Below are 20,625 nucleotides of genomic sequence, written 5' to 3'. Positions count from 1 at the left end.
TATAGATGAAGATAATAACAATGATGAACACAATGAATGAAATATAAAATAAATTGAATGAAAAACTAAAACACTCGCCGGAGTTTTCCTTTGCCCTTTTGTCTGGGATTTATGGGCGCACGTCGCGTATACGCAACGCAATTTATTTATTATGTATACGCAATAAAAATTATGCGAAACAAAAGAAGCCATAAAGCCAGGCATAATTATTGGCGTATGTTTGCAGATCCTTCGATGACATATTGATGCGTTGTCCTCTGTTTGTTTTTCCAATTGAGATTGCAACTTCGACAGCGACGGCGACTTTATCCTTGCCACAGATACAAGCACAGACACACATCAGCTAATCCGCATAATTTGGCCAAACAGGATATCCTCTCACTTGTTGATCAAACTTTCGAGTGTGTTGCAAGTGTGAGCAAATTTCCGTCAAGAGTTTTCCCTTTTCCTTTACTCATTTCCATTTCATTTGCAATATGATGAGTGTTATTTTTTTGCTTTGGTTTTCTTGGTAGTTTCATTTTCTTTTTAGTTGGTTTATTTTTGTGCAACTAAATTCACATTTTGCAGCATTTCCGCGCTTAATCTCCGCCACCGCTTCCATGTGACACTGCAGACGTCACCTCACAAAATGTTGCAATAATGACTGCCAGCAAAGCTGTCGAGGAGGAGCGGGAAGAGGAGGAGAAGGGCGTACAACTGAAAGCGTAATAACATTTTCATCTTAATGCACTCAAAACACATTTAGTCAAAGTTGCTCGCATCTGCTTCAGAACGACGTCAGCATCCGGTGTTTGGCTCCGCTCGCTGACGCCGCTTCAACTGCTGCCGCTGCTGTTGCTGCTGCTGTTGCTGCTGTGGTGACTGCGGCAATGTGAAACCACCAAGTCAGTCAGCAGCCCACATCACATATGGCAAATGGCGTATATACAGAGAGAGAGAGAGAGAGAGCGGGGATGGCAGCCATCAATGGCTTGGCTTGACTTGGCTTGGCTTCATTTGCGAAGGATGCGCCTGTGAGCATGAGAGTAGTCCTCCAGAGATTGAAACGCATTGAGCACGTACCGTTTGCAACCACAAAAACCCATATTCCACTCACACTTCTCCACCCACATTCACATTCACATTCACAGTCGAGGAGCAGCAGCAGCTCCTTCTGCACTCTGTTTTTTTTTGTGTGTGTTTGCCTCCCTTACGTTACGAATGTAACATTCATTTTTGACAAGCATAATTTGCGGTCTGGGCTGGTGCTCTTGGTTGGGGGATTTGCGAATGGCGCTGGCATGTTACGTTTATTTACAGTGTTCATGGAGCCGAGGCACTTTTCTAATGCAAAAATGATGCACTGCACCGTCCGGACAGAGCGACGTTGCCGCTTTTGTGGTCAAGCCAGCAGACAAGGCATCAGGCAGCAGGCAGCAGGCAGATTGGAATCGTGGATGCGGCGGCAGCGCAGCCAAAACATGCACTTAATGTTGGAAACCTGGCGCAGTAACTAGCTTCCCCACACCCCACATCCACACACACACACTCAAACACACACACAGTTGAGTGTCCTGGCAGCCGCAGTGGCAATGAAAGTTTTCAAACCAATATTTGTGCGAGCCCAAAGCTGGGCCAGCAGGATGCCAACAGGCAGCAGGCAGGCAGGCAGGGAGTAGGTAGGCAGGCAGCAACAGCAACAACAACAACAACAATGCCGGGGCAGCCAGCTAAAATAAATCTGTTTGCCAAACAGTTATTGCTCTTGTTTCTGTGCTCCGCCCACAGTCGAGGAGGCAGCAAGCAGGAGAAGCAAGCAGCTTCGTTCTGCCTGGCAATATGTGCGCTCATTTTATGCCTTCACTTGGCAACCGCTCAATAATTGCCAATGCCTAGCTGGTCACTCGAGTGGGCTTCTCTCTCTTTCTCTTTCTCTAACGTTGTGGGGCTCAGGTGGTGCAAGACTTTCTATAAATTCAATGCAAGCGATTATGCAAGTTAGCCAGAGTTACAGAGCCAGAGGCACAGGCTCACAAGATTCGACTAAATGAAATTCAATATGTGTAATAAATGGCATTCATCTCTGCAGCTGCAGACAAACGTTGCTGCTTTAAAATCACACCAACTTACACTCTCAATATATCCTGGAGTGTTCTCCTCTCTTAGTTGCTTTTTCATAAATATGCTAGCGGAAAAGGACATTCGTTCATTCAACTAAACTAAGCTCTGGCTACTTTTGTATGTATTCCATTTGCATTTGCTGGCAATATCAATAATCGATTGCAAATCGAAGCAAACATCAATTGTTGCTCAGTTTATGATTAGCAAATCTTAGTAAATCAATATGCCCTTTTGCTTGTAGGTACATTGCACCGCATACGCATGGTTTGTTTGTGTGCGGCATGTGGCATGCCCCCGCGCCCTCTTTGGCTGAGCATTGATTAAAGTGCTTCGTTTGCAAATTTATGTTCCAAATATTAACCGAATTGCTCCCCGAGGAACACTCCCGCAAAAGCACAAAAAACTTTTGGCAGCACACAAAACAAAAACAAAAAAAAGCGAAAGCAAAAGAGGCCAAGCAACTTTTTTAACAGTTTTTGGATTTTGGAATACAAATTATGTTAGTAATCTCCATTTATTGACATGTTGCCACCAGCCCAACAGCAGGTACAATATATATATTACACACATGTGTGTACGTATGTAAGTGTATGTATGTATGTACATATATACTAGGAGCGTGTGAGGACTACTTAAGTGGAACCTTTATGCATGGGGTTCAAGTGGGGCAACCTTTGTTTCTCGACCGAGGGTCCCCAAGCAGCAACAGCAACAGCAGCAGCTTATCACTCGTCATGAATATATGAAAATTGCTCTTATTTAGTGCATTTAGTCAAGAAGGCTGTTGAAACGCTTTTGCAACTGACGCAAAAGTTAAATTAAGTTTTTCAAGAATTTCCCAATTGCGTACAGATTGCTTAGGATCAAGAGCTGTCAACAGATTTGTAACAATTCAAAAATGAAAGGAATTGAGTGGAGTTGATCCGGAAAACAAGTTTTCATATTACCTTTAGAGACAAAGGTGAGTAAAGCATTTATTTGAGCAACTAGTAGTTAAAATTCATTTTTCTTAAAGTTTTAATCTATTTTTATAAAAAATCATCATCGTTGGAATTCGCAGTGAATTCGGATTTTATAATTTGCTATTTATAGTTATTATTGTTTGTGTCTGAATTAGTATTTTGAGTTTCAACTGTTCAAATTCCCTTTTTAATAAATAAAATTTTAAAAAATATGTATAAAATACGTTAATGATTTTTTGAACAAATTAAAAACACTTTTAAAAATAATAATCATATAAACATTTTGTCTACGAAATAAATTTGCAGAAAGAAAATGCATCTCGAATATAAACAATTTTTTATGACCCATTTTTTGAAAATATATGCTAATTAAAATTAATTTGCATTATAAGATAAATAGTCTGTTTGATATTATTCATATAAAAAAATGTTGTCATTCAAAACAATTAAGAGAGCAATTTGCAATATATATGTATGTATATGTACATACATATATTGAATTCCATATATTTTAAATAATTTATTACAATTCATCCTATGGGAATACAGTAAAAATATCTTAATGCACAAAGATGAATTATTCGTTCATGCATACATAGCATAAACTTCTTAACATATGTATTAATATACATATATTGTATATGTTTATGTATGTATGCATGTATGACTGTGTGTACACAACAATACTCTCAATACTCAGGAATTATAATCAATGCCGAGTATGCCAACACATGGGCTGCCTGCATTAAGAGAGCGGCAATCTGCCGAAATTGCTAAGAGATTTCCACCACTGGCAAAACAAATACAAGAGCGAGAGAGAGCGTGTGCTAGCCTACTAATTGAGAGAGAACGTAAGCACCGTCAACATCTGACTGACACAGGCGAATAACGATTTTGAGGCGAATTCATTTTCAGTCGTATTGCCGACGCATTGAGATTGGTTTTTTTGTGTGCGGCAAATTGCTAGCTGCTAAATGTAATGCAAAAATCAGCAGATTAAATGTAAAAATATCAACAATAAATAAGAAATCCAATGTATTCATAAGGAACGTGATCTAACACTTATGGACGATAACAACAAAAACAACGTGGACTTTAATTACGCGTGAACAGTTGGCAGAAAATCATCTAAAAGAAATTGGTAAGACCAAAAGTGATTATCGTTTGGCATGCACATGGACACACACACATGCATATAGTCTCACTTAAACATATGCAGGTACAACAATATGTACAGTGTACATAACTCTGCATGCCTGTGGCTGTGTCTGTATAACAAATGGTCGTAGTGTTCAATTGTTTTTATCTTGTATACAATATTTGCAGTTGCACATCACACAACAAAAACAACAACAACAAAGAGACGAGACAGAGAAAAGCGAATGGGAGAAAACGCAGTGCATGATTCGTTGGTCCGCTAAGAGCAGCAAAAGCGTGAAATCGTAAACGAGCATCAAAGCGGAAGCTGAAAAACTAAAACAAAAACTATTTTCTACCAAAGTGAACTTATGTTGCTCTCTTCTAGTATGTATAAGCAGTAAATCGACGCCCTGGTGAGTACTACGCCGCGTCCCGTCAATTTCTTTCTTTCAACGAATGCGGCACTCGTTAATTTGGTTTCTTAACGAAACAGCCATTTTGATTGTTTCGATCAAACTGCTGTTGTACATGCGATATTTTTCCATCTATTTTTATCGTTATCTTTATTCACAATTACCTCATTTTGCAGTGAAGTTTGCCTGCCACATGGATAGCAGTGACGACGACGACAGCGCCAAGTCGATACCGCGTCCCATCTATGAAGCCACGTCCGCCATTGACAGCCCCCCGCCGCATCTTCTGCTGTCGTCGGCTGGCCATGACATGGAACAACAAGCTGCGCCTCTCAAGCGTTCGAAGTATGTGGTCAGTTCGCCACCTGGTTCCGCTAACGGCGGCAGCAACTCGTCCAGCTCGAATGCTTGGCCAGCGGCAACGACAACAGCTGCTGTTGTTGGCCATGCCTCCCTTACCATGAAGATCACCAAGGTCTCCACGGCGCCACAACCACAACAACAACAGATGAGTGAACTGAAAGCCGCTAACACATCGACGCCCAAGGACAGACGAGTGCCCAAGGAGATGATTGCATTGCAGCGTTCACATAATGAGTCCAAGGTGCTCACCGGCTACGTGTCCGATGGATTTAAGCTCAAGCGACGCAAGTCTCGAGCAGTTGCCGCACAGCTCATAAAGCAGTCGGCAACCGGACTTTCGAATACACTGCCCGCCGAAGCGGAGAGTCCAGAGCGAGCCGGCAGGAAGAAGATGGCGCTAAAGCGATGCAAGAGCATTCCGGCACCTATGTGCGATTCGGATTCGGAGTGGCAAGAAGATTCAGAGTTGCGGCAGGTGGGCAAGAAGAAGGCGCTGAAAAAGAAACGCAACTATTCGATAGCCTACGACGATATGGGCTACTGTGTACTGGGCCGCGACCAGCTGAGTGTGAGCGAGGAAAGCAATAGTAATCCGGCCAGGCGCAGCTTTGTAGATGGCATAAGAGAACGCTTTCGCAGTCGTAGCAAAACCGTTTCGCGCAGCAGCGAGGAGCATCAACCACGTCGCGGCAATCTGCGCTCCGAGAACGAGGAATTTGCTCGGAAACATAACGCGTTTCTCGATCGAGTGATCAACGATACTTTAGATGGACCAGCGACGCAGCTGGCAGAAGCGGATAGCGTTGAAAGACGCACCAGCTCAACGGCTGACACGGATGCCAACATCTCCATGTATTCGGACATCAGTGAGGCGAAGACACAGAATGCCAGCGAAGAGATTGAGCAGCGACTTGACGAACGTTGGCAGCCGCCACCCAGAGTATGTGTTATCAATATCATACACATACTATCGATGTATTAATCGGTATTTTTGTTTGTAGGTTGGCTGGGATCCGTTCTGCTGGAAATGTCGCGACTGCGGCAAACTGATGCCATGCTCCAAATGCCTGCGTTCCTATCACTCATTTTGTGTGCGTCCTGCATCGACAAAGTTCGATGACAGCTGGAAGTGTCCGGAGTGTGTGCTCATCGAAAGCGCCCCCAAGCGGTAAAAAGGGCGACTAGCATTATGTTTTCTTCGCATAGATTCTAAAGTTCCTTTGTGCATTTCAGGTCACGACGTAGCGACGTATCCGGGGATCTGCTCAGCCAACTGCTCTCCTTTGCGCTTGAGCGCATGAAACTTGTGCGTGGGGTGAGTAAAGTACATCCAACAAACAGACAATTCTAGTATAAGTACTTTTATATGTACATCCAAACATATGTGCATGTACGTACATACATACATAGGTACATACTATATCCCGATCGTGATTCTCATTATCTGTTAGTTCGCATTCATTTCGAAAATCACGCGAAATTATTTGCGCACACACAGCAATAATAAATCGCAAATACAGTGAATGCACATACACTTGCAAAGCATTTGCATACGTGTACATGTGTGTACAAGCAATTGTCTTCAGTTGACGCTCTCCATTTCCACCTACATACGTGGCGTACTCTCTCGCTCGTTGGCGCTCTCTTTAGACGATGACGAAGCGCTGTATGTGTAGACACCTGAAAATGTCCCGCACTCGTTCTCGTTGCTTTTTCTGCACCTCCCTCGTACTACTTCCCAGTACATTATTGAATGTGCTACTGATAGACAATACTAAAGTTAGCTAATTAGATCTCCACCAACACGTGTGCTGTACAGCTGATTAACCGAGTTGAGTTAATTGCAGTTATCAGGTTATTTTGTGAGTGAATTAAATGGCTTCAATGTATGTACATATTCAGACGTCATACAGAATACAGCGAATTTTGGAAATAATGTTTACAACTTATGAGCACATATTTAATTTTACTTTGTGTGCTTTTCTTTCTGCACATTCTTACACATCTTAATGGAGGCTTGAGATATTATTTGGGGCATTTGTTTTCCCACTCGTAAATGGGCACAATATTATGCTTAAACATGAAACAGAAGCTCCTGCTCTCTCTCATTCTCTCTGTCTCTATCTCTAGTCTGTGGTTAGCATAGAAACCCATAAAGAATCTAATTAATGCCACTTTTCCGTTTTGTCCGTTAAATATGCTTAAAATGTGCGAGGAATTAATTAATTAATTTAATGTTACTGCCTTCGGTCGTCACATCGCTAGCGAAGAGCGTTAAAAACAATTACAAAGTCCAAGCCACAGCCAAATGGACAAGCAATTCAACACACAAATGTACATACATACACATACTTATACATATATGTATGTATGTATATGTATTTAGGTACTTATATAACAGTGTAATGCATAAGCACATGTTTACACGGACATAAACATTCATTCATCAGTGCAATCGCACGCACAGACAAACCTAACGAAATACCCAGCGGGCGTACATATGTATGTATGTACATATAACGCAATTTATACGATAGGTTAAATAAATTCACAACCAGTTATATTACATTTGAAATGCAACTTCAAAACATTGAAAAATGTCTTCGATTGAAATATGAAAATGGTCTTACAAAATTTTCAATACTTGAAGTTTCTTTTATAGATTTTCTACCATCAATAATGTTGCGAGTTTCCCTCGTGCAACATTAATTTTTCATCAGTTGCATCGCCCTGTTTCGCAAGCACTTCGCGATACTATCGCCTGAACTTCGCTTGTTGGTCCGCTGGGTATGTGCATATGTAAAATGTGTGATTGGAATGGCAACAGGAAGAAAAACCACGCAAAATAGAGAAGAAGAAAATAATTCAACAGCAGCCGCAACGCAACAACGGCACCATGATGTTGTTAGTGGTGGCGGAAAGACGACGTCGCGGCGGCAACGTCGAATGGCGCAATTTTATTTGCCTCTACCGTTGCTGCTTCTGATTCTGCTTCGTGCGCTTTGTAATTTGAGGTTAGACACGCTCACACACTGAGACACTTAGGTGTGAGTACATACATACTGACATTTTGCTGCTCTTCCTCTACCTCTTTGTCGTCTTATTCATATTGTTGTTGTTGTGCCAAGTATTTTACCGCTCTTCGCTGCGACGTGTCTACTATTGTTGTTTTGCCTGTCAAACTTGTTTGTTTACTATAGAATTGGCACGACTCTCTTCGCCGCGCTCTTTAACGGCGAATTCGCCAATTGGACTCCCAGCTGCTACAAATAAATACTCATGTGATTGGCGCTCTTTTTTCATATTGTTTTTCTTTTATTTTATTTTTTATCACAGGTTTGCAAACTGCGAGCGCCGCAGGAAGTGCTGCCGGAAAACTACAAAAAATTCTTTGCGAATCCGGTGAGCTTCGAAAGTTTATCCGAGCGCATCAAGAGTCGCGCCTTTAACAGCTCCGATGAGTTTCTCAGTGAGGTCAAGTGGATACAGCACAATACCCTCATTTTGGACACTGGTGGTGAGTGTTGTCAGTAATTAGATTATCCCCATGTTAAGACAACGTTACTCTCTCTTTAATAGATGTGAAGGCAGAACAAGCCTCCAAAGCGGTGGTAAAGATTTGTCGACAGGAGGCCAATGAGATTGATACGTGCGCAGAGTGCTATTTGAATGCCAACTCGAGTGATGAATGGTTCGTCAAGGTGTGCACACATCCGCATCTCTTGCTTTGGGCAAAGCTGAAAGGCTTTCCCTATTGGCCAGCCAAGGCTATGGGCAATGGCCCTAATGCTGTGGTCAATGTGCGATTCTTTGGCAAACACGATCGTGCCAATGTGCCGGTGAAGGATTGCTTTTTGTATTGTGCCCAGGATCCTAATACACAGACAAGTCGCCGGTCGGCGCGAGATTTGGCCGACTGCATTCGCGAGGTGGAAGTACACATTGAACATATCAAGAGTAAAATTGGCAGCTTTAATTATGCACCCTATCGCAAACCGTATGATCCGCTAGAAGAGCAACAGCAGTTGGAGGAAATGATGCCTGGCGTCACCGATGATCTAAACAAACATTTGGAACCGGCCAACAAGACGCCACTGCAGTTTCTCATTCGAAAGACTGCTGGCGACAAGCTCTCCATTGTCAAAAAGACAAAGGCAACCGAGTCGGGTAATGAATCAGATCCATCTGGTAGTCCCATCAAGAAATCCACGCAGGAAACTGAGTCACCGCCACCGCCACCATCGCAAGTAGCAACCAGTGAGTCACCCAAGCCCAAGAGCAGCAACTATGAGGTTATACCAAGAGTTGGCGATGCACTAAGAGAGTCTCGCGGTTGCACAGTGGTGCTGAAACGCAAATCCCTCGGTACATGCAAGACCTCAGCCAAGCTGACGTGCTTGCCCTCCTCAGACATTATTGCAACCAGCAGCATCAAGCGCAAACATTCCCAGAGCGATGCCAGCAGCGAGACGAGTCAACAGGGCCCAACAATGGAGCACAAGCGACGTACTAAGCATGCCAGAAAGCAGGTGCAAGAGGATTCGGCACCAGACGAGCTTGCTAAACAACCTAAAGACGAAAAAGAGTCCGACACGGAGTCTCAAAAACCAGACGTGGAACAAGCAGCTGCTGAACAAACTCAAAATGAAGCCAGTCCTGCAGTTGTCTCGGTGGTGGAGTTGGTTAGACGACGTCAAGGTGTGACCATAACGAAGATTCCTCGAGAGCAGCAACAAGCGGCAACAATTGCAACAGCAGCAGAAACATCACCAGTTGCTTCAGCATCAACATTATTAACAGCACCCCCACCAGTAGCAGGAGTAACATCATCTCCAGCAGCAGCAGCTACATCAACATCATCTCCAAGAGTAGCAACAGCGAAGCCAGTGGAACCAACTTTGGATGAAACGGCAGCCAAGCAGCGTGCTGTTGAGCGACAACAGCAACAGCTCATAAGCAAAGTTGTACCCTTTGTGGAGATCAAAAAAGAAGTCTTATCAGAGACAGAAGATAACGAGGAAACAACTCCGGCAACAGAAGTTTTATCGGCCACAGAGGAATTACAACAAGCGATGCAGCAACAAGCACTGCAACTGCAGCAGCAGCAACAAGCACTGCAATTGGAACAGCAACAGCAACAAGCCCTGCAATTGCAACAGCAACAAGCACTGCAATTGCAGCAGCAGCAGCAACAATCACTGCAATTGCAGCAGCAGCAACAATCACTGCAGCAGCAGCAGCAACAATCACTGCAGCTGGAGCAGCAACAGCAACCTGAGCCTGCAACATCAACAGTTCCTGAAGCAAATGCGGGACCTGTGGCCACAGAACCATCGGAGCCCGCAAAATCAGCTTCATCGACAGCAGCTGCGCCAACTGAAGCTGCAAGTGAAGTTCCCGCTGGCATTAAGATCAAGGAGGAAGTGCTAAGCGAAGATGAAATGGAAACGGAACAAGGTGCGTACAGCAGAAATGCACCAACAATGCCGCCGCCGCCATTGCCCAATCGTGCTGAGGCAGCCGCAACTGTTTCCAACGCCGCTGGCGATAGTTTTGTGCGCTTTGTGGGTGACACAACCATTCAGCGATTGAGCCAGAAGCAGTCGCCAAAATCGTCAGAGTCAAGCAAGCGCAATTCCTTGCGCGGTGTGCCACATGGTCCATTGCCTGCCTCAGCGATGTCGCCCTCACAGACACCTCCTTCAGCTTTAGCTTCACCATCGCCATCGCCGTCGTCGTCTCCCTCGCCAAAGCAGGCAAACAATAGTCAACGACCCACACCGCAAGCATCGCCCAAGGCGCAATCACAGAAATCGCCAGTGGCCCAACAGCTTCGTGTGAAGAGCGACAAATCCCTGGGCTCCACAACATCGCCACCTCCACCGCCACCACAGTCAGCCACAACAAGTCTGCTAAAGTCAAATATGGTGGTCATACCCATGGAACCGCGCAGCAGCAATGGCGGCAACAGCAACTGTCTCAGCAGCAGTGCTGGCAGCAGCAGCAATCTCAGCAATTCCAATCTCATGACAATACCTGTGCCGCCTCTGCGTGCGGTGTCCAAGAATACCCTGCAGACGACAGCAGCAATGTCAACGGTTCCTTTACCACCACCAGCGCCAGCTCCGCCGCCTGCATATGCCAACAACACGTTGCTACCGCCGCCGCTGGCCGGACTCACCACATCGACGCCAACGACGGCGCCTGCAGCCACGATAAGAACTGCAGCAAATGCTGAACCTGGTGGTTTGTTAGCCAGTGCTCTCAATGGTTTACCCAGTGATACCTTGGTAAGCGAGTCGCCGGTATGTGAGCCTATAACGCCAGGCGTGGCCACCGCTTTCAGTGAGCTGGTGCTGCGCTCTGGTCCGCCCAAGCTGACGGCACGTCCCACAGGTCCGCTGCAGTCCGACGGCTCCAACATCTATCCGTCACAATCTGGACCACTTTCGACGCGTCTAAAGGAGAATGCGCACAAGGTGAGTATGTGGACAGCGTCGAAAAGTTGAAGCTTATTAATATGTTTGTTCTTTTCACGCAGATCACGGACTACTTCATCTCTGTCATCGAAGACACGTTGAGTGATTTGGCTGGAGGTGAACCAAGTGTGCTGCAGGCACGCATCGCTGGCTTGACATTGGAAAACGAGCGCATCAAGCAGCACTACGAGCGTCAATTAGCTGATATGCAACGTTCGACGGATCTGATGATTTCCGAGATGCGCAAGACCATCGAGCAAGAGAACAAGCGTGTACTCAGTGAGCTGCGTCAGCAGAGCACGCTCGAACGCATGCGTGCTGTGGAGGATGCCAAAAAGAAGCAATGGTGCGCCAATTGCATGCGTGAGGCACAACTCTATTGCTGCTGGAATACATCGTATTGTGACTATCCCTGCCAGCAAATGCACTGGCAGCGTCATTCGGCCAGCTGTGGCCAAGCGGCCACGTTGCAAGCGCAGTCCACGGCGCAGCAACAACAACAACAGCAGCAATCGCAGGTGCCGCCGCCATCGATGCATGCAGAGTCGCAGCGTGGCAAGCAAAAGACTGTCGCCAACAATGCAACAAGTCCTGGCCAGCAGATGAATAGAACACAAGGGATAAATGTCGCTCCTAGCGGCAGCAAGAAGTGGTCGACGCATCAGTCGATGATTTCGCTAGTCAATCCGCCGCCGCCCAGCACTGAGGTGCTTAAGCTACCCAACAACACGTTTCTGCGTCCCGTTTCGTTGCCCACAACAGTTCCGTCGCCCAGCAACAACAATATTGTATCGCCCGTTACATTGATAACGCCTTCAAACTCATCACAAATTGGCAACAACCTCATGCCTGGGCAACGCAACAATTTGAACTACGCGTCCAAGCAGACGCAGCCAATTCCTGTGCAGCGTTACAATATACCTGTAAGCATCAACTACTTAACTTAATCCATGCATATTAAGAAATCCATTTTATACATTAGTTACCCATCACTGTAAGCAATGCTGGCTCATTCGGTCTAATATCGGAGCAGCATCATAAGCAGGTTCCAAAGCCAACAGGTCGCAACTCGACAAAGAACAACAATCGTATGCGCAACATTCAGCCCAACAGTCAGCTAAGCAACAACAGCAACAACAATAATGCACAGACCATGCGTCACAATCAAATTAATCACGTTTTTCCACAGTAAGCTTAACTTGGTTAAAAAAAAAATGTAAGAATATGTATTAAAATGCTTTGTATTGCAGATGAAGGACTCCTTGTAACTCGGAAACTGTAAATTAGTATGAACGGCAAACTAAAAACTAAATTAAGCGCGATAGCAGCTTCGCCCTAGGCTTAATTGGTTCACATATGTAGCTTGTAAACGTAATTTATGTCAAACCATAAGATGGACTTATGACTATACCTATTTTTAGTACATTTAAGCTTTTGCTAAGAAACTCATTTCAACCATTTGTACATTCATTCAGTGTATCAAACTCATCAACATACTTATGTACGTGTAGATAAGGAGTAGCTCTAAGCAGTAACAATGAAGGATGAAGACCTAATTTCAACGATCAGCAACACAATAATAAAATGTAACTTTTAAAAATATTTAATTTTTTAGTTCTGACGATCCTATGAATCCATATCCTTTAAAATGCGACGAGATGTAACTAAGTTATAGCTTATTTTTAGTCACAACTCAGTCAAATCCTTAAGGATGTGTCAAGGATATACCTTTTTGTAATCGTAGTAACCAGGACTATCGATTGGCATTCAAGGATTTTGGGGGTGATTCAAAAAATTTGCCTCCAATTTTTTCAAGGGGTAGGCATAGAAAAAATGGTGAAAAATGCTAAAATCTGCCGTATCTCGGCCATTTGAAGGACGATTGTGATATCCTTTGGCACAATGATAGCTCTAATCAATACAAACCGATTGGCATGCTAAAAAGGACGAATGTCCTGCAAACGGCCAAGTTACAAGGACTTTTTTGTATACATAAAATAGCGTCTATCTCCGGCGTATCCTGTCCGATCCTTGCGTGTCCTGTGCCAAACGATAGATATTGATGACACCTACTACATTCAAATCGTCCTTCTAGTTCTTGAGTTATCCTGCAATTTGAAAGTTTTACCTCTTTCTCTTGGGCAGCGGGCCAAAAAAATTACAAGTGTTGGATTCTTAGATGACGTCATATTTGTTTGATGCAGATCGATAAAGTTGGTGCTTGCGATCTTAGCAATAAATGTCCTTCGGCAGGATATATGAGATATAAGTTTTTCGGCAAAGGACTTTTTTAGTTGTTAATCCTCAATCATCTCTCGGCACATATCTTTGTGTTCAGGATAACTAGGACTATAGAATGGCATTATTAGATTTTAAGGCTCTTCCAAAATAATGCACATTACATTTTTTTACAATATCAACATTTATTAGCTACGCATCTTACACCAAGAAAACAAAACCAGATTGTATTTAAATTACCAACTTCCATAGGTTTGCTCAATCGATATCCAATTTCTTGAAGTTACCCTCGATGCCAAACAGATCGGAGGCGTTCTTTGGCTTGCCAGGTCGGAGTTTCTCATTGACCTGATGTCTTGTCTCAAACTCGAGCATCTGCTTGCGATTATCCATTAATTTCTGATAGTACAGCTCTATAATGAAGTATTATAATAATTAAGAGTTCAAATCAAACAAGAATCATTTAATAAATTATTACCCTTGGCCACACAGGTCTCCTCTAGTGGTCCTCCGTAATCCTTGGGTAGCATATTTTGCGGTACAAACTTAAAGAATTCATTCAGATCGCTGTGCATATACAAAATGGAAGTAAGTTCCTTTTTCATAAAGGGAGTCATCAGAGCCATTATTTTGTCCATAAAGGGTACAATATTGATAAAGTGGAAGCCAATAAGCCTTACAGCTGCTGCTTCCTAAAGGAAAACTGTTAATATATGATTTTACTAATATTATTTTTAACTTACCTGCAGATAAAAGAGGAACTTTTTCATTTGCAACAATCCAATGCGCGCCACGTGACCTAGAGAGCAGCCCTTGAGATCGATGACAATCACATGACCCTTTTGAATTCCATCCTCGTACATCCATAAATCGAATATCATGCAGTAGCTAAAAATAAAATGGAAAGAGAACACAAATAATAGTTAAACTATTAATAGAACAAATAATTAATTAACCCCGCAACCACTGTCATTATATTAACCAACTTAATTGCTAATCATTAAGTTGAAAGCTGCTTTTTTGCGTATTCACAAACAGTGATACTTGTATCTGTCACCATATATATTCGTATCTGTATCTGGACATGCCGCTATGATGCGTGTTTATAGTTAAGCTGACGTTTTCACTAACACACTACGACCTTAGGCACTTTGATCTCTCAAAGGTCTCTGTCATAACGACGACATTCGAACTTGACTGGACTTGTAAGTGCACGTAAGCTGGTAATAGCTTTAAGTACTCTAAACTTATTATATACTTACCTGCAATAGACTGTAAATTATATTTATAGCCTTTGTGGGGATCGTTTTTTAATGACAATTACGGGCACATTTAATTGATTAATTGATTGCTAATGACGTTGGCAACTTAAGCTAAATAGTGAGCATTATTTGTTCCTTTATCTAAGCTAAGTATTTAAATACTCTTTCATTTTATCTCCAATATAAAATTTATGACTACTTACAACTCTTAAAAGTACACAAAGAATCCTAATAAAATTTGAAGTTCAGGAACATATTGACTTTTAGAATCTGAACAGTTTAGTAAATTAAAAAATTAAATTGTATTCGTAAATAAAATTTTCAAGTTAAAAAACCAATTCTGTTTTACAAATTGTCACGTTAAGGGTACTAAAAATAAAAAGACAAAGCTAACAGTTTTATGAATTTTGTGCTAGTGGTATTAAAGAATCGGATACAATATGGAACCAATTGTTGTATAACAAATTTGTTCAGGTTAGGAAATCAAAAACAAGTAAGAAAGCTAAGTCCTCGACTTGGCTATAATAGGTATTTCGTACTACATTTAAAATATACCATAGAGTGTAAAATATACCAGGTTGTCAATAAAATTTTGAAGCATCATTAAGACTATAGATATTATTGTATTTATCAAAAATCCAACTTCAACATTACACTTGCTATTTTATTTTAATCGATGTGTGGGGTCGGAAAAAAGTGATATCTCTATCTCGTCTAGAGTCTGAAGTATTCTTAAGGACGGGCAGACAGACAGGTGGACATGGCTATCTTCTTGTTGACGCTGATCAAGAATAAACATATAATTTATAGGGCCGGAGATGCCTTCTTTTGCCTGTATATGCATTTCATATAGTACATTTCCTGGAGTCACAAAGTTATAATACCCTTCTATCCTATGAGTAGCGAGTATAAAAAAATCTTCCAGAGCTATACAAAATTATGTGCAGTTCGACTTATACTGTAATCTTGCATTATATATTTTATAGCTTACAGTTTCATGAGGTCGGCGTAGTTGAAATTTGCGGTAGTTAAATCGGACAGTTTGCCCACAATAACGCGATATCCCTCAGGCGTGGTTCCTGGCAACGGCACAACCGATCTGCAAATACAAGTTAAGTTTGTTGAGGTACAACGGTGCCACAGGATAATTTATGAGCTCTGAACTTACACCGTTTTCATGGCGCGTTTCAATTCATTGGACTCGATATCCAGGTTCACAAAGAACTCGTCCAAATGGGTGCGAGCCGTCAGATTCGTGTCCAGGACCTGTTTGGCCACTTCCATGCTGTATTTGCAGGCATAGAAAAAGTGCAGAGCCTCGCCCTCTGAGAAGTGGGCGGAGAAGTGCGGTTGGGCGTGTATCCAATCGACAAACTTTTGCACCTCGGCACGCTTAATCTCTGGAAAGCGAGCATATTGTTCATCCAGATCGGCTTCCTTCATTTCAGCACAGTTTGATTTATTGGCAACTTGGCACAACACAAAATACTTAAAGATACTTTTATTTTTTTTTTTGGCGAGACGTTGCTGCTGCTGAAAAACGCGTTTCCCACTATCGACGGTCGACTCTCGAATGAAATTGAAATTGAAATTGAAGCTGTTTGCTTTCGCAAGTGAAACTGGTTGCCCGTTCCCTCAGCAGCCGCTGCCACCTTCCACCTACCGCCTCTGTGTGACGTGATAGTAATTTCGACTGTTGTTTCGTTGTTGTTGCTTTTTCGGATCGAGGTGGAAAACTGCAACTGGTTGCCTACTCTCCACTCACTCACTCGCTCGCTCACTTGATCATTTCACTTCCATCATGCACTTGCGTGAAAATTCAAGTTTTTCCGTTTTTACCTCTTTCAAACTATCATTAAACTTTTCGGTTGTGTAATATCTGATACTCGCCGCCGTCCAGTAACGAGAGTAATGTAGTTATTATTTTTTTCACATTTTTTATGATGGCCTATTATGAACGCTTGGCGTGTGCTCGAGAATTGGCCCTGGAGTTCGCTCATTCGCTCGGCATCGCGAAACGCCTCACTGATTAATATGAAACTCCCCTGGGAAACGATGTTGTTGTTATTCAACCGCATCGGACACCATTACGTATAAGTGATATACATTTTTACTGCGAAATTCGGTTGCAACTTTACTTCGCAGTGTCTTAATAAGCTTCCCTTTATTTGCAGCTAAGCAACAAAATTCAGATTAGACGCATTGAGTTAATTCTGTATATTCTTAATTATATAAGATATTATACAATATTTTAGTGTTTAATTAGTTGAATTATAGTGATAAAATTAATTAGAGCTTTGCTCTAAATTGTTATTGTATTTGTGCTGAAATTGTAGTGTTTAAATAATTTCTGTTTTGTTGGAAAGTGTTTTATTTGTTTTTTATACCCGCTACCCATAGGGTAGAAGGGTATTATAACTTTGTGCCGGCAGGAAATGTATGTAACAGGTAGAAGGAGGCATCTCCGACCCTATAAAGTATATATATTCTTGATCAGCGTCAACAGCCGAGACGATCTAGCCATGTCCGTCTGTCCGTCTGTGTGTCTGTCCGTCTGTCCGTCCGTCCGTATGAACACCTAGATCTCAGAGACTATAAGAGATAGAGCTATAATTTTTTTTCGACAGCATTTGTTATGTTTGCACGCAGATCAAGTTTGTTTCAAATTTTTGCCACGCCCACTTCCGCCCCCGTAAATCAAATAAATCGAATAACAAGTGTAATTGTAAAGCTAGAATTGCGAATTTTGGTATATACAATAATAACTATAGTATTTATGATTCCTGAAAATTTGGTTGCGATCAGATAAAAATTGTGGAAGTTATTAAAGAAATACTTTTGTATGGGCAAAAACGCCTACTTACTAGGGGTCTGAGTTGCTTTGGCTGACAATCTGGTATTTTGAGCCGTATATGGTATATTTTGAATGCGGTACTATATCGATATACGAAACATACCATTTGGTATATTTTTAGTATTTTTTTTAAAAATATTTTCGGTATATTTTGAAAATGATACCGCAATTTTTTGCCTTTATTAAAAATGGGTAGCGGGTATCTCACAGTCGAGCACACTCGACTGTAACTTTCTTACTTGTTTTTTATTCAAAAGTTCAATTCAAAAGTTTTTTTTATTGATACATATTTTAAGTAATTAATAAATAATGATTATAATTTGTTGTTAATCTAAAATGAATTATTAATTTATTGAGCTGTAATTGTGATATTTAAATATTCTATCACACTAATTTTGTGTTTAAGTAATTTTGTATTTATGCAAAATATTCTAATTCGCTATCGATCATATTTTCTCTTATATTTGTTAATTAAGCCTTGCATTTAAATCAAATTATTTAAATTGTAAGATTACCTGTAGTTATTTCATCTGTGTTAAACTGTATTATAATATCTAAATAATTGTTTATTTTTATACCCGCTACCCATAGTGTAGAAGGGTATTACAACTTTGTGCCGGCAGGAAATGTATGTAACAGGTAGAAGAAAGCATCTCCGACCCCATAAAGTATATATATTCTTGATCAGCATCAACAGCCGAGACAATCTAGCCATGTCCGTCTGTGTGTCTGTCCGTCTGTGTGTCTATCCGTATGAATACCTAGATCTCAGAGACTATAAGAGATAGAGCTATAATTTTTTTTCGACAGCATTTTTTATGTTTGCACACAGATCAAGTTTGTTTCAAATTTTTGACACGCCCACTTCCGCCCCCGCAAATCAAAAAAATCGAATAACAAGCGTAATTGTAAAGCTAGAATTGCAAATTTTGGTATATACAATAATAACTATTGTATTTATAATTCTTGAAAATTTGTCGAAGCTATTAAAGAAATACTTTTGTATGGGCAAAAACGCCTACTTACTAGGAGTCTAGTTTGCTTTGGCCGACAATCTGGTATATTGTGCCGTCTATGGTATATTTTGAATGCGGTACTATATTGATATACCAAATATACAATTTGTTATATTTTTAGTATTTTTAGTATATTCGGTATATTTTAATAATAATACCCCAAAATATATTTTTAGTATTTTTGTAGTATAATTGGTATGTTTTGAGAATAATACCGCAAAATATATTGCTTTTATACAAAATGGGTAGCGGGTATCTCACTGTCGAGCACACTCGACTGTAGCTTTCTTACTTGTTTCTAATTGAGTTTTTAAAACAAATCGTCTTATATTATACTTTTTTTAGTTACGCCGTAAATGTAATTAAGTAAAAATATATACAGCTTAGTCCTACAATATGATCTACATTTATATAGTAGTTATATTTTTATTTGGGCTAAAATTGTAGTGTTTCAACAATTCTTTTTTCGAAAAATGTTTTATTTTGCTTTCAAATTTTACAATGTTTTATTGTTGTAAATATCATAGTTCCTATAGTGTATTTTACTATATTTTCACAATTTAGACTTAATTCAATTTAGTTGAATTTGTATTTCTTACAAGATTTCTCGGTTAACACTGTATTCTGACAATAAACTTGAAAGCATAGCGTGATGTGCCACTTCAGTGGAAATACTTATTAATAACACCTGTACGAAGGCTGACTTCTCATAATCTGCGCAGCTATTAAAGTCATCGTAATTAAAAATCAATTGTTTCGCGATAAATCAGTTGAGCTATTCATTCATGTTAATTCAAATGGAGGATCAGTGTTGGCCGAGCCCAACTTCTAAGCAACTTTCATAGATATATTCCTAGTTATGCCAACGTCGCGTCGGCCCCATTCTGCGGCCAGACTTTTGACATTTTGCCAGCAGCAGCAACACCAGCAGAAGTAGAAGTAGAAGTCGAAGCAGGCAATGCCAGAGTCGCAGCTACAAGTGGACAGCTCAAGAGGCACTCGACTTCAGCTTCAACAGCAGCAGCAGCAGCAACAACAGCAATAGCAACAGCAACTACAACATGCTGGTCTCTCGCTGCTATTCAACCTGTCTCTCTGGCTCTGCCCCAGTCTATGCCACCGTCTGTGTCTCCGTCTACAGCTGTGTGTCTAACGTCAGTCTGTGTGCCACTTTGGCGTGTCTGAAATTCCAACGGATTAGAAGTTGCGCGCAAAGAGCAAACGGCATTTTGTTGCAACCAGTTTTTGACTTTGGATGTGGCTGTGGTTGTCGATGTGGATGAGGAGGCAGCAGCCTTGCAAATTCTGGGATCGCTGTCGCAGCACAGCACACAGGTGTCGCAGTGTCAAGCTTCCAATAGCATATCGTTTGAGGTGCCATGCAGAAAATTAATTACCACTAACTTGGGAACTTTTGGTGACTGGCTCGTGACTGACATGAGTCACTTTTGCTGACCCCAAAAACAAGGCAAAGCACAGCGAAAACCAATTGCAGGAATGCTCGATGACAACATCATTTTTGGTGTCGTATGCAACGTGCCTCGTTTTGATGTTGCCGTCACGCAGCGAATCCTACACGCAGTTAGTGAGCCTCCTTTTTGGGGTTTGGCTTCCACTTCGACTTCGACTGCGACTTCGACTTCGATTTTGACTTTGGCGCATGAGCGCACGCTGTTGTCCTCCTTTTGTGGTCCCCCCTTTGCACCCCCTGCTGCTGCTCCTGCTGCATAAGCATAAAAGTGGCTTATCCGTTGTTGTTGTCATTTTTCACGCATTTGACTGCATTACTTAACCT

General features: G+C 41.7%; 2 protein-coding genes across 4 annotated transcripts; one reads left to right on the top strand and one right to left on the bottom strand.

Annotated features, from left to right (window-relative positions):
- The first annotated feature begins 3,982 nt into the window (after positions 1–3,982).
- Positions 3,983–13,060, top strand: LOC133838116 (MYND-type zinc finger-containing chromatin reader Zmynd8). Of its 3 annotated transcripts, XR_009893913.1 has the most exons (11): positions 3,983–4,206; positions 4,392–4,618; positions 4,795–5,921; positions 5,983–6,149; positions 6,215–6,296; positions 8,318–8,498; positions 8,561–11,460; positions 11,523–12,383; positions 12,443–12,648; positions 12,711–12,780; positions 12,815–13,060. XR_009893913.1 is itself a non-coding variant. In XM_062269091.1 (10 exons), the coding sequence occupies exons 3-10, from the start codon at positions 4,812–4,814 to the stop codon at positions 12,712–12,714; spliced, it is 5,511 nt and encodes a 1,836-aa protein (XP_062125075.1). In that variant the 5' UTR covers positions 3,983–4,206; positions 4,392–4,618; positions 4,800–4,811; the 3' UTR covers positions 12,715–13,060. The 3 variants fall into 3 exon arrangements, 2 of the variants coding, with proteins under 2 accessions (XP_062125075.1, XP_062125074.1); XM_062269091.1 differs by having other exon boundaries at positions 4,800–5,921; positions 12,711–13,060; XM_062269090.1 differs by having other exon boundaries at positions 12,711–13,060.
- Positions 13,061–13,869: 809 nt separating this feature from the next.
- Positions 13,870–16,793, bottom strand: LOC133838137 (alpha-tocopherol transfer protein-like). The gene is made up of 5 exons (XM_062269123.1): positions 16,129–16,793; positions 15,952–16,059; positions 14,442–14,586; positions 14,177–14,390; positions 13,870–14,111 (listed from the first exon to the last, which is right to left on the bottom strand). The coding sequence occupies exons 1-5, from the start codon at positions 16,401–16,403 to the stop codon at positions 13,957–13,959; spliced, it is 897 nt and encodes a 298-aa protein (XP_062125107.1). The 5' UTR covers positions 16,404–16,793; the 3' UTR covers positions 13,870–13,956.
- Positions 16,794–20,625: the final 3,832 nt, after the last annotated feature.

This window comes from Drosophila sulfurigaster, chromosome 2R, assembly GCF_023558435.1.
Source record: "Drosophila sulfurigaster albostrigata strain 15112-1811.04 chromosome 2R, ASM2355843v2, whole genome shotgun sequence".
In the NCBI taxonomy this organism is placed as follows: domain Eukaryota; kingdom Metazoa; phylum Arthropoda; class Insecta; order Diptera; family Drosophilidae; genus Drosophila; species Drosophila sulfurigaster.
This window is presented reverse-complemented; position numbering and strand designations above follow the sequence as displayed.